At 48.4% G+C, this 12,999-nt stretch overlaps 2 protein-coding genes across 25 annotated transcripts in view; one reads left to right on the forward strand and one right to left on the reverse strand.

Moving 5' to 3' along the window:
* Window positions 1–1,400: 1,400 nt before the first annotated feature.
* On the forward strand, window positions 1,401–3,438 carry MRPS34 (mitochondrial ribosomal protein S34). Its single transcript, XM_040079043.2, has 3 exons — window positions 1,401–1,794; window positions 1,891–1,933; window positions 2,767–3,438. Exons 1-3 carry the CDS (start codon window positions 1,477–1,479, stop codon window positions 3,042–3,044), a joined length of 639 nt encoding a protein of 212 aa, XP_039934977.1. The 5' UTR covers window positions 1,401–1,476; the 3' UTR covers window positions 3,045–3,438.
* A 3,639-nt stretch (window positions 3,439–7,077) lies between these two features.
* Window positions 7,078–12,999, reverse strand: part of MAPK8IP3 (mitogen-activated protein kinase 8 interacting protein 3) — a 70,272-nt gene continuing 64,350 nt past the window's right edge. For all 24 annotated transcript variants that reach the window (XM_040079601.1, XM_040079591.2, XM_040079587.1 and 21 more), the window contains 3 exons: window positions 11,398–11,577; window positions 10,998–11,141; window positions 7,078–9,972 (listed from right to left, as the gene is read on the reverse strand). In XM_040079601.1, the coding sequence (XP_039935535.1) occupies window positions 9,851–9,972; window positions 10,998–11,141; window positions 11,398–11,577 (446 nt within the window). In that variant the 3' untranslated portion in view covers window positions 7,078–9,850. The remainder of the gene's footprint in view (window positions 9,973–10,997; window positions 11,142–11,397; window positions 11,578–12,999) is intronic.

Raw genomic sequence — 12,999 nt, forward strand, 5'->3', positions numbered from 1 at the left:
CACTCTGGTGGTGGCTGCCGCCCCCGCCCCTGCCCCTGACGGGGCCGGTGTTTGTGCCGGGGCAGCGAACGGGACTGCAGCACCCCCGAATTAGCAGCGGTTCCTTTGAAATAATTCCCCTTAAGAAGCAGTAACCGAAAGGCTCCGATGTTACCGCGGACTGCATATGTATCCCCCGTGGAGCCACATAAGGAAGTGGTGGGTTTGGAATATGACTTGCGCTCGTTCTCCCGGGTAGGGGGAGACGCCGTATGTGGTCGGCTTTTGTGGAGATCCATCGTTTTCCCTGATGACTTGCTGTGTGTGGTGATGCCTTTCATTTCGGTCCATCTAACAAAGCAAATTTCACATTTTTTCAAGCATTTTTGTCACCTCTTCTGCTCTGTGGACTCAGAAACTCATGTCTAGGTGCTTTGTACGGACACGAGCATGATCCTTGAGCTGCACAACCCCTGGGTACAAGCTCCCAACTCTGTACCCTGTAATGAGTGGTTTAACTGCTCTGCTATTTCTGCCAAACTTGAGTGGATTGAGATCAAGTATTTTATTCTAAACTGGTGTTTCTCAACTTTATCAGAGAGGTACCTCCTGCTTACTCCTGTGCCCGTCTTTTTTTCAAGAGATACACAGTATTAGTCTTAAGAGCATTGTCAGCCTTTTTTAATGTGTGGTTTATTTTGTGTGTGTGTGTAGCACACATGAACACAGCCCTTTCTCCTCACACATTGATCTTGGCTGCTGGAAAAACCCACTCAGTATCCTGAGTGCCTTCAATATAGGACTTTGCAGCAATAATGGAATTGCTGTGCTTCCTTTAAGATACGGATTTCAAAGAAAGAAAGAAAACAAAAAAACAAAAACTACAAAAACAACAACAACAAACACTCTTCTGTCAGATTTAATTTACCAGTCTATAGCCAAAATCCAGGGGCTGACCTATGTAGTTTCTGCTCAAAGTCTGCTCATTAAAAGTGTAGTGTCATTATGCTGGCATTCCGTGGCTGGAGCAGCTCAGAGAAATTTGTCTCATCCCGGTACAGAGTTCTATGAGCCGGCTGCTGCTCGTGGCCCCGCCTGACTGAAGACCTGAGCCAGATCTGTTGCTTTAATCTTCCTGAAATCTGCTTTATTCAGGCTTTGAACGTTCCCTGGCACAGCTGAATCTGCTCAGATTTTTCTAAACCAGACGCTGTTCAGATGCATCTCAACAACCATGCCCGGCTCCCCCGAGAGCCGCCCAGCACACAGAACGTCAGGCCGCACCGCGGGGAGGGACCGCGGCTCGCCGTGCGCTCGGCAGGCAGCAGCCTGAGAGCGCCCAGCGCGGGCGGCCGGGCCCGGCGGGACGCTGCCGCTGGCCGTGGCGCCGGGCGGGGCGACTTCCGCGAGGCCCGGCACGGCTTCCGGGGGAGGCGGCAGCTCTGGGTCCCAGTGCGGCGCTCGGCTCCGCTCGGCTCCGCGCCCTCGGCCGCCGCCATGGTCCGCAAGAAGCTGCACCGGCCCATCGCCGCCATGGCCAAGAAGATCCGCGAGTACCGGGCGCTGAAGGATCGGCCGCGGGATTCTCAGCGCTTCGTTGTGGACTACGAGACCATGCGGCGGCCGCTGACGCAGAAACGGCTGCCCGTGCGGGCCTGGGAGGACGTGCGTAACGAGAACCGGCTCTTCGCGCTGCTCTGCCGCCTGCCGCGCTTCGGCGTGGGCCGCACCGTCACCCGCAAGTCCTGGCTGTGGGCGCACGACGAGCCCTGCTACTGGGTCATCACCAAGGTGAAGGCGGACTACATGGCCGAGGTACCTGCCCCGTCCCGTCCGCCGCCCCGCCGCGCCCTGCGGAGCTCCGCCGCCCCGCCGTGACCCACCCTCAACAGGTTCCTCTTTTCTTTGCAGAACATGGACCATGGAAAAGCCTGGGGTTACCTGACCTTCAGAGGTAAAACCGGATCGTTTTCCCACGCACGGGGCCAAGGGCTAGAGAGCACAGGGTGCGTGAGGGTGGCAGGGAAACCGCGGGCTCCCTGCCTGGGAAATTTGTTTTTCTCCGATCTTCCAAAGGGAAGAGAAGTTCCCCGCATTTCAAAAGCTGGAATCTAGCCCCTTCGGAATGTCTTTCCAAGGAATGCTATGGGAGAGCCAGTGCAGTATGACCTTGGGGAACAGTAGCACTAAAAACATATTAGATGAGCTGACAGACTATTCTGAGACTTTCAAAGCGAGACAGGGTATTCCAATTAAAATTGTCACTAAAACCGAAAATGTGCAATAAGTAAGTTGTGTTACTGTAATTTTAAATTAATGATTGGAGTTATATGAATGAATTTTCCTTTTTAGAGCTGCTTTCTATTAAGTATACAGTTTTCCCTTTCTGGAATTATTGAAATAGTACGCATTCAAAAGTTTTTAAGTTGTCGAGCGCTTTTAACTCTTAATTTTCCAGGAGGCTTTCATCAGTGTAGGGAGAAACTACTATTATTCCATAGCCATGGAAACGGAACTTGAGAGAGAAAGAGGGAAACTTTAAGAGAGGGAGCCACCCACACGGCTGGAACATCTTGCCTGTAGTCCTTCTAGTCTGTTTCTGTTTTGATTCTTAAGGACAGAAGTGAGATTCTGTAGTATAGTAGGGAATAATTTGTCCAGCCCTTTGCGAACTGTTTACTCTTGCCTGTTGTAGCATTTTGGGTGCCAAAGAGTTAACACTTGATGTGTCTGGAAGCCATTTACTATGATGGTGTTAAGCCACTGGTGTTCATCATCTTTTTCCAGGCAAAACTGAAGAGGAAGTGAGGGAGATTGACAATGCCATGTACCATGACTGGCGTATAGTGCCCAAACACGAGGAGGAGGCCTTCAAGAAGTTCACCCCAGTGTCTGAGGAGACTGTTCGGTTCCTGCCATACCCACCACTGCTCCGAGCCATGATCCTTGCACAGTGGCAGAAGGAGGGAAAACCAATTATGGAAGAGCCAATTATTGATCTGGAGAAGGTGCTGGCCTGTCCCCAAGAGCGGGCAAAGAAAAAAGCTACAGGGACACTGGTATAAAGACTTGTTCTGGGTCCTAAGCATCCCACATGTTCTCGCTGCCTGTTAGAAGCCTGGTGCACAAGGGGTCTTACAGAGCCCTTCTGTGCTCATTGTGGTAGGATGTTTCCAGCTTTCTTCTCAGCCCTATACAGTCATCTCATCCAAAAGGGAAGATGTAGATATATTCAGACTCTTTTTGGTTTCAGTCAGCAGGGTGGTCTTCTTCGTTCTCTGGATAGTCTCTAAATACACAGCTCCAGTCAACCAGCTGCATTTCATTGGAGCATAGATTTTTTTATATAACTTGGGTCCTGCATGAATCACAGAAGAATGACTGTGAATACCACAGTATTTCACAGGGCTGTGAAAAAATGTATCTGCAAATGGAAATAAATGTTTTCTTAATTCTGCAGCACAGTTCGAAGAAAACTCATTAATTTTTTTCAATGCCTGGAGATCATCTTGATGGCCAAATGCAGAGCCATTAGCTCAGGCACAGCATCTGGTTCTCTGAACACTGCACAACATTCTGGATTACTTGCATGTGAAGGTAGTGTGCAAGAAGTGAGGGACATGACTTTAATACTAAGATAGTCCAAATATATCTATCTCTTACTCTCAAAGATGGCTGTCAAGAGATAGTAGAAATTATTTTAGTTCTGGTGATGCAAAGGAGGTAGGATTGGCTCTTACCATTTGAAGCCAATTGTAAATTACCTCTCTTCCAGGGCAGCATGTTGTGAACATTAAAACATGCAGCTCCTGAGCACAGTTCCTGGTATTTCATCTTTTGTTGCTGAGGCTGAGGATGCTGCTGCTGTCAAAGGCTGTTGGAGGGTCTGGTCTGGGTGTGGGTGGAGGGAGCACCAGAGCTGTTCAGCTCTATAGATCAATTCCCTGCAGAAGTAACTGTTTAGTTCCTGTGTCTGCAGGTACTCAGGAGGTGGTGTTCCATTTACTGCAGCATCCCGAAATCACAAAGAGCCTGAAGGGATTTAGTTAGGAAGAGCACAAACTGGACACTTTTCCACCCAGCGTGTGTGGCCTGGATGAGGCTGGGAACATGCGGCCCCAGCCAGCAGGAAATGGCTGTCATCAGGCAGGAGAACACGTATTGCTCTCAGCTGCCTATATTTTCTTAGGGCTCGTCACCAGAGGCTCCTGAAGTATTAAGATGCTATTGGATATGAAGGAAGGCTTTTCTTGTGAGTTAAAAGCCGGTTCTGTGACAAGGAGCAGAGTTGGCAAAGAACTGAGCCCATCTTGTTGTGGAAGGAGTACTGCAGAGCGTGTGCCAGATCAGGTTCTCTGGCTTCAGAGGGAATGGGAGAATCCAGGAGAGGGAGAATCAGTAGTACTAAAGGTTAAAAAGTTTGAGGCTGTGAGCCTTCCCATGGCAGTTGGTGTGGCTGGAAGGTAGTTTGATTCCCACAATCTCCACTGCTGGGCACTGGGCCAAGCTGGTGTTTTCCTGTCCTCACCATGATTGGAGGTACTACTGAACACAAACCAAGAACAAGGGAGATGGGAGGGAGGTGTAGTTGTGAGTCAGATGGAATGAGTAGAATAGTCTAGTCCTCTGTCCTGCACAGCTGGGATCTGAATGTAGCACCAGCAGAGGAAGTGTCTTCCTGAGGGGCACACAGAATCTGACCACAGTGGGCAGACCCAAGTGCTGGTTGCAGCAGCCCCAAAAAGGCAAGAAATACCCATAACCAAAGTATACCAGGGAGCTAAGCCAGCAGCAAAAGCAGATGGAGCTGAGAAGGCACAGACTCACCCAGCAGCTTGGGTGAGGCAGGATATCTGAAGATGACGTAGTCAAAATCTAACCCCCCAGGTCCAAGGAGTCTATCCAGGAACAGCTGGAGACAGACACATGTTGAAGACCCCAGGCTGTGCTTCGATGAGGCTCCTGGGCCACAGGAGAAAAGGGCCCCTGTAAAAGTGGGGGTCTAGGTGGGACTGATCAGGACATTTAAGACCTGCTGGTGAGCTCAGGCTCATAACACCTGGGGGAATGGGTGTCTTCTCACACAGCCCTGGGCAGCTTGGGAGCCTTACCCTGATGGTGAAGGTCCCTTCTGGGAAGCTGCATAGCATCTTTGCCATATGTTGGATTCCATGCCCAGAACATGCTGTGAGCTGATAGGCCTCCCAAACTTGTACATTACCTCACAGATAGTTTACCAACACGGGGGGATTGTTTGAAGAGTGTTGGCAGTAACCTGCTTCCTTAGCCACCTGACATGACTGTACTTAACCCGAGCCCTGCTCAAACAGCTCCTGTCTGTTTCGAAGGGTGCAACCCCAGGGATTTAGGATGGATCACAGCACGTTTCCAAACTTTGTTGAGGTGCTTCCATTAACTGCAGAGGCATTGCCAGTTGTACTATACCCTGGCCTGTGTCACACCATGGTCATAGAAGTGACTCGCTTTAGGGCTCCCTGCTCAGGGCAGAAGATCCTGGAGCTCCTCTCCAGTCTTAAGGACATGGTTCCCTTGTACACTGCCCTGTCTAGCCCTTGAATCACTGCAGTTCTACAAAATAACTAGCAAGGTGTCCAAATGCTGCTGGGACTGAAGGGCTCCCTGCAGTCCAGTGATGCTGGTACTACCAGTGCCTACTGGACTGTGAAGTGCCACCCTGTACAGTGCTGAAAACTGACCTGATGTGTTATCTCTGGCAGTTCACCTGAAAAGGTCACCCTGACTAAAGCTGCAGCAAGCAGCAGGTGAAGGCTTCTCTGCTCCACTTTCTATTTCTGAAGTTTGTCGGGGGCTTACCCCAACATTGAGGTGGTTTCAGGGTCCTTTGCTCCCCTGCACAGCTCCGAGCCGAGCCGAAGGAAGAGACGGAGTTCTCAGGTTTAGATTTTTCAAGGTTGCATACTTCGTTTATTGTTTCTTATCTTACAATTTTCTCGGAGTCCGACAAGATGTTCGCAGCTGCATGGATTCCTCACGTCTCCCCCCGAGCTGGGCTGTCCTTATCTTTTATACTAATTACTACGTATTTCTTATTTACTATTTCTTACCAATGTCTATCATTATTACTAAAAAGGTCATCTTTACTTTGACCCAGTCCTCACTAACTACTTTGTGCCACGTCAATGCAGCAATGGAGTGAGGGAAGAAGAAGGAGAAGGAGAAGGAGACAACGCCCCAGATTCTCCATCTTGTCCCCATTCACTTCAATGCTAGAAACTTAAAACTATTATTTTCTCATTCTGTGATAAGCTAAACTACTATTTCTCACATTCTTGTGGCATGTAAACCTTCTCTCAGTGTAGGAAGTTTTTCCCATGGACAGAAATCAAAGCCAGTGTCTCTCTGAGCTCTGGGCTGGGGTCCCAGACCCCCCTGCCCAGGTCCCTGACCCTCCAGGGCAACCAAAGGAATGCCCTGGACTCCAACAGAAGTTGTGCCACCTTTTTTTTCCACCTTTTATTTCTGCCACTGGTACAAGCTACGGATTGCACTGTTGCTTGCTGGACCAGCCCCTTCTGCTCCCACCTTGTGAGCCATCCACATGTCACCCTGGTTTTTCGGAGTTTTTAAAAGCCTTTTGATTGTTCATAAGATGGAGCCAGTCTCTTCAGCTTCTGTACAATATTAGGAGCAGTTTTTGCCTTTCCTCACACACGTAACGTAAACAAATCCTTTGTTTTTCATTCCCTGTCCTTTGCATATTTCTAATCTGAAAACAATTGTAAGTGACAGTTGGTCTGGCCATTCGGCTGGGAGGTGATAACTCCAGAAGCCAATCCACAGCCAGACCCACAAATGTATAAAAAGTAAATAAACAGGCAGAGGGGCTCTCGGCCTTGGCTCAGCCTTGGGCTCTCTTGGAGGAACATCTCTGCCCTGCAAATCTCTCGTCTCCGTGTAGTTGCTTTGTGTGTCGTGATCACAATCCATGTTTTATTTCTTACCACTGAACTGCTCAACAGGGAACACCTGAACTACATTCCCACCCTTGCAAGTGTCCTGTTAAAGACTGAGCAGCAATCCCAGTGCCTTCATAGGAACACAACAAACTGGCCAAGCTGATGTTAATGTGTTTATTACATACAGAACAGATATGGTTTGTTGTTGATAGCATAGGGGACAAAGCACGGGAACATATTCGTACAGCAGGCTCTTTACAGAATGCCATCTTCAGACCAAACAGCGGAGTTTACAGGCCTTAAGACACTTTTAAAAATCCTTTTGTAACATACAAGATACTTTACATACATCACAGTGGAGATATGACAGAGAAGTGTACTGAAGCCAGTCAGTTCTCACCTTGATGCCCAGCAGCCACCCAAGGCCACAGGAGCGATCAGCAGAGGCTGGGTCTCCCCCCTGCAGTGGCCTCTCTGGGCCATGTGCTTTTCTTGGAGGAAAACATGGCATTGAGCTGGAAAAGAACCTGATGGGAGATTTCCTCATGTTGTTAGGGCCCAGTGGGTGACAGGAGACCAAGTGCCTTCAACTGCTCAAACCAGATACAGAACAGTCAGTGGTACATATGTTGCAATTCTGACATGTGAAAGAGTTGACAGAGCTAAGGAACTGAACCCTACCAGGGCTGTTTTTTCCATTCAACTAACCCGAATTCTGAAATTTGCCTGACCCTAACTGACAAACTATTACATGACAGTGGAGTCTGTGCTCTGTTATACTGTTAACTTCAATGCACTCTGTGTTGAGATCCAAAGCAGTCTTCCTAGCAGAAAGCATATGGTGTAAGTGAACGAGAAGCCTGGCATGGTCAGCAGTGCCCCAGCGAAATGTCCCTGCTGAAAGGTCCCCAAACATTCAGGTGGTGGCTCCCAGTATCCCTTAACCTCATGCCAGTCACAGAGCCCAGTATGCAGATGCCTGGAAGATGCCCTCTGGCTGGATTCCTGCCTTGGGGAGGAGTGGTGCGGTGGATGCACGTCACCAGCACTGCTCACACGTAGCATGGGCACCACTGTGGCTGACTGAGGCCTCTGTTCACCAGACATGTCTCTTGCCTTCTCGCAGGGAAAATGTATGCCTCAATCCTTCCTGAAGTGTGGATACAAAGATTGTTTCACTGCTGCTGTGTCAGGAGAGATGCCACATGTTAGAGCATCCCCTGGGAATATGGCATCCCTGCAGCACACCAGGACGTGCAAGCCTGGCAGCAAGCACAGGACACAGTGGGGAACTTTCCAGGAGATGAAAGTTTGCCCAGCTGTCCCCATACTGTCACAAGGACATCTCTGTGAACCCTGGAGTGCTGTACAGGTCAGGGAAGAAACAAGATTACCACCAGGAGCTTCTAAATTCATCACTAACAAATACAAATTGTGCTACTCCTGCACACCCAGAAAAGAATATTCAAGGGACACAGAATTTGTCCCTGTGGGACAGTGTCAGAAAGGGAGGACACAACATTGCCTCTACACTTGAAACTTCCATATTCTGCATCTTGAGCTGAAAACCACTCTCCCTGGCCCTATTTTTTGCTGCTGCTTTTGTAAGCAGGATGTGCATCTGCAATCACTCAGCACTGCTTAGACAGAAAGGACTATCACCACTTTTCTTGGGGGCTGTCAATTTTTTCCAGTAGTCAGAATTGTCCAGCTTTTCAAACTACTTACTAGCATAGTCAGTGCTTGTGATGTTAGGTAAAAGATGTCAGGAATCTAGCCTCATTCCTTTTTCTGTGTGACATCAGGTGAGACACAGCCTTGACTGCACTTGTCCAGTCTTTCCTAACCAACTGCCAAGTCTCTGTTTTCCAAGTCTCTGTGAAAAGAGATCTCTTTTCAGCAGGTCCTAAAAAGGAGACACAGCCTTGAGAAGGGGCAATCTCAGTGTGTTAATGCAGAACTCACAGCAGACCAACACTGTCTGCCCTTGCCTGTCTTTTAAAAGCCACCAAATGCAATGCAGAGATAACCACCACATGAACCTTTCAGAATAAATTCAGGAATTCTTTGCTGTATGGCATTTTTGGAAGGGAGAGTTGAAAGTGTTGCCTTTTCTGGTCTTAAAAAAGACCAGTACATTCCAGTACCCTTTTGCTACTACGGCTGTTTGGCCTTGACAACCAAAGACCCATCTCCCATCTAAGCCCACCAAACAATTCTCTTGGGACACACACACAAGCATGCACTCAGCACATGACTGCTGAGGCATCAGCAGCAGCAGAGGAAGGGACTTTCCCCCTGCAAAGACTGAGGATGTGATCCCCACAGTAAGGGTACTGCTGCCTTCTCCAGCCCCACAGCTGAAGTGCTGCTGAAACCATGATACTCTTCAGAAGGTTCCTTGGACCCGTGGTTGCTCTAAGTCCAGAGGATGTTATTCTGTGCTTAAGGGTGAATAAGGGTAAGATGAAGTCTACTGGTGAACTGGAAGGATTTCTGCGGGGATGCTGCAGAAGTGATTCACCATCACTGCTCTGGCAGGGAATGCCTGGGGACACACTTCTTTCTCATGCAGGTGGGAATGAGGCAACCTGCCCAAGAACCTGAGCCACCCCCCTCCAGCTGCCCCTCCTGACACTGGGCAAAGGTTTCCCATAGTCCTGGCTCCAAGCTCACTTCATGGTGTACTGCCATTTCTCTCCTTTCAGATGCCAGCTCCAGAGCAGAACAAGAACCTAACCACGCCAAAAGCATACGGGCCCGAGATGAAAGCTGCGAGTTCAGAGGTTCAAGGGGGTCACAGTCCAAGGCAGGAACCGTTGCAGTTGTCTAGGGTCAGTTTCCAGCAGGAGTTATAATGCAGGCATTCTGTATGTACATCGTGGCATTCAGGTGGGAGGAGGGACACTTACATTGTGGGAAAAGAGGAATTCTCACTCAGGGATGTATGATACCTGCCACACAATAATGTGGCTCCGTTCAGCCTTGGAAAGTACTGGCTTCACCTGGGTGGCATCTCCTGCATTCTCCTCTGTCTCATCATCTTCCCCATCCCCTGAAGAGAGAACAGAGAGAGTAAAAATGGCAGGAAAGAAAATGCCATAATGCACTGCTCTGGAATACTCGAAAGAGGCCAATACCCTTTTCAGAGTCCCAGTAGTCTTTTAACAGACACTCTGAGCCGAGATCTTTCTCTGTACGTGGAGAACATTTACAACAACCCCCTTCTTTTCTGAAGCTGGACTGCATGGATGGGACAAACTAGCTCCAGCAGCAGCAAAAACCACCCTTCCTTTCAGAGAAGCTGATTTTTACACACAGAGCACCCTCAGCAGCACGGGTGATTGTAGTGAGACGGCAATGTTCGGAGCCAGTGGCATAGATGAGTTTGTTCTTTCCAAAGCCATTCATAGTGATGCTATTTTATGATAATTTTCATATACTTGTAGCTTTGTAGATTGTTAATGCATGGCTGTAGCTTCCAGTACTTTTCCTACCCTTTTCCCTTACATTTTAGAACAGTAAGCTAACCTTCTAACCCATTCCTGAAATACTATTTAGTCTTGCCTCTTTAGTCAACTAAGGACATACTGCTTTTTAACATGTATCATAGACATAATAAATGTGGGGCAAAGCTCCTGAACCAACTCCAGTGGGGCAGAACTTGGGCGGAAATTACCTAACCAACTGCTCTTCTAGTTGGACAATATTTGTTAAATATGCTAATTTGTTTAACTCACAAAAGTGTAGAAGTCCTGTGCTGTGTGTATATTGCACCTGGAGGCCTCCAGTTAAAGACCTGCTTTTATATTACTTCCTATATTAATATTGTCTTGAAAGTGTGTTGTTTTGTTCTCCGTTTTGCAGGCATCACTATAGCCATGTGGCACTGCAGCCACAGGGCACAGGTTGACAGCCTTGTGCTTTGCAAGGAAAATCCTTATTTGCTCTCACAGCCAGATGCAGGAGAAACAGTGCAGGGCTTTTCTCCTTTGGCTCCCCACAAGAGTGAAGCCTCGCTCCGTGACTATAGCTATGCACCCACTACCTTTCCAGATGCCTCCCACCAAGGGCACTTACCAATCCGAAAATCGATGTACCCTTCTCCTCCACTCAGCACCAGGACGTTCTTTAGCTTCTGGCCCTCAGTCTCGGTGGCTGCTGTGCTGGGGTTCTCTGAAGGGCTGTCCAACACACTCCCATTCAGGGTTGCAAGGACATTGCCTAGGAGAGGACAGAGGTGCTGTCAGTGCTTCTGCTCAGCCCACACACAGTTTACACGCACACAAACACATTGCACAGACCAATTCTTTCTGCTAGTCAAATCTGGCAGTCACTCCAGTTTAAACACAGATGCGTGAACCACAGGAAGTGCCAGCCATGGTCTGGACCCTAGTCTGTTGCAGACCAGCTCCAGCCTGTGCTACAAAAGGGATGGAGGGACAAGCCCTTCCTGAGGGAGGGCTAAGCACTTGCTTACCAGGCACAGAGACAAAGAACTTGACAGCATCACGGTGGCCATGGAAGCAGAGCTGTGCCTGAGCCATGGAGCAGTAGGGAATGAAGCTGCTGGCCAATTTGTCACTGCTGTCATCACCATACACGTGGATGACGCCACCAGAGCGACTGCCCTCTCCAGAGGTTGGTGAAGTCTTGTTGGCTGGAGACAGGGAGCAGGAACACCATCAGTGATAGCTTTGAGTCCCCTTTACCAAAGGGACACAATCCAAGAGAAAACTCAATGAGCTGTGAAGGAACACCTTTGAAGGTGCAGGTTTCTTTAAAGGTCTTTTATGAATTATGTGATGGAGAAGACCACACCAGATTACACAGTCCCTCTCTTTTATGCTAGGGCAAGCTAGACTGGTATCACCAGCAGTGATCCTGTCCAGCCTCCAGAAATAACCTGCTGTCCTAGGATCAACCTTGGTCTTTTGTAGCTGGCAGGGTACCCAAAGTGTCCACTGTCCCCAGAAGGCACCTGGAGGAGAATTACTGCTCTGCATCAGTGACGCTGCTCAACTTCCACGTCTTTAGCTCATGTCCACAGATGCTGCTGAAAGCAGTCTCTGGGTCTGGTGAAGCCTCTCAGCTCACTTAGAGCCATCATAAAAGTAGAGTGAGATCCTTCCTCATTTCTTGATTTAACCATGACACTAGACTGTCAGCTACTCCAGCAATGAACATCTTTCAGACGCTCACCATCCACAGCTCCCAAGGAGGGCTCAGGGGCCTGTATTCTTCAAGACCAGGCTCCAAGAATGCAGTTTCCACTCACCAAGCAACAGAGGCCAGTGCTATGAGCTCAGGGTGGGAGATGCATGCACCCATATCAATACAACAGGAACAACATTAAACCAGACAGCTTTTACTTTTCTGTGAGAGAGGTTGATTGCTTCATTAATTATCTGGAGTTCTGTGTTGTAACTTGGGGTGAATTTCAGTTACGTGACTTGGACAAAAGAGACTTTTCCTTATCAGGCTCAAGGCAGAAGAGTGGGACTAGTACAAATACTTAGATAGAAGAATGAGAGTTAGTGTGTGTGCAGTATCTGGCTTTTTACTGCAACTAATATCAGATGCTTTAAAAGGAGGAGACATGTGTTGCTAATTTGTCTGGACAGCCACATGAATGTCTTTGAGTGAGAAAAAAGCCCCTCTAATTTCTGACGCTGGAAAGGCATGAACTTGAACTCAGATCCTGCCTTAACTGGCACAATCCTAAACAATTCTTCATGCTTATCAAGTCCCCTTGGGTTCAACACCTTGTTTGATGACTTACAGCTGGCAGGTGCCATTCCACAGCCCGCCATCGGCCTGCAACTGATGAAAGAAGCATCCATGGAGAAGAACAAAGGATGAGCAAGGGAGGCCTTGGAAGAACACCCTACTCCTGCTTCTGACTGAATGAAACTTTCCAGTCCCCATTGTGAACTGGTCTACCACAGTGAGGAAACCACTGCTGAAGAATAATTATTCTTAACACTAAAGAACAGAAGGATCAACAATGAGATGGAAAAAATTATTTATAGCCGTGGGAAATGAGGATATTTACATCACTGTCTCTGGTTGCTTTTCTCTA

This window comes from Hirundo rustica, chromosome 15, assembly GCF_015227805.2.
Source record: "Hirundo rustica isolate bHirRus1 chromosome 15, bHirRus1.pri.v3, whole genome shotgun sequence".
Lineage (NCBI taxonomy): Eukaryota > Metazoa > Chordata > Aves > Passeriformes > Hirundinidae > Hirundo > Hirundo rustica.

What these genes read in the sequence shown, in the direction of transcription:
- MRPS34 (XM_040079043.2), top strand. Translation starts at nt 1,477, where the DNA reads ATGGTCCGCAAGAAGCTGCACCGGCCCATCGCCGCCATGGCCAAGAAG. An exon ending in AGGCGGACTACATGGCCGAG is followed by an intron (nt 1,795 to 1,890) that starts GTACCTGCCCCG and finishes TTTTCTTTGCAG; the next exon opens with AACATGGACCATGGAAAAGC. An exon ending in GGGTTACCTGACCTTCAGAG is followed by an intron (nt 1,934 to 2,766) that starts GTAAAACCGGAT and finishes ATCTTTTTCCAG; the next exon opens with GCAAAACTGAAGAGGAAGTG.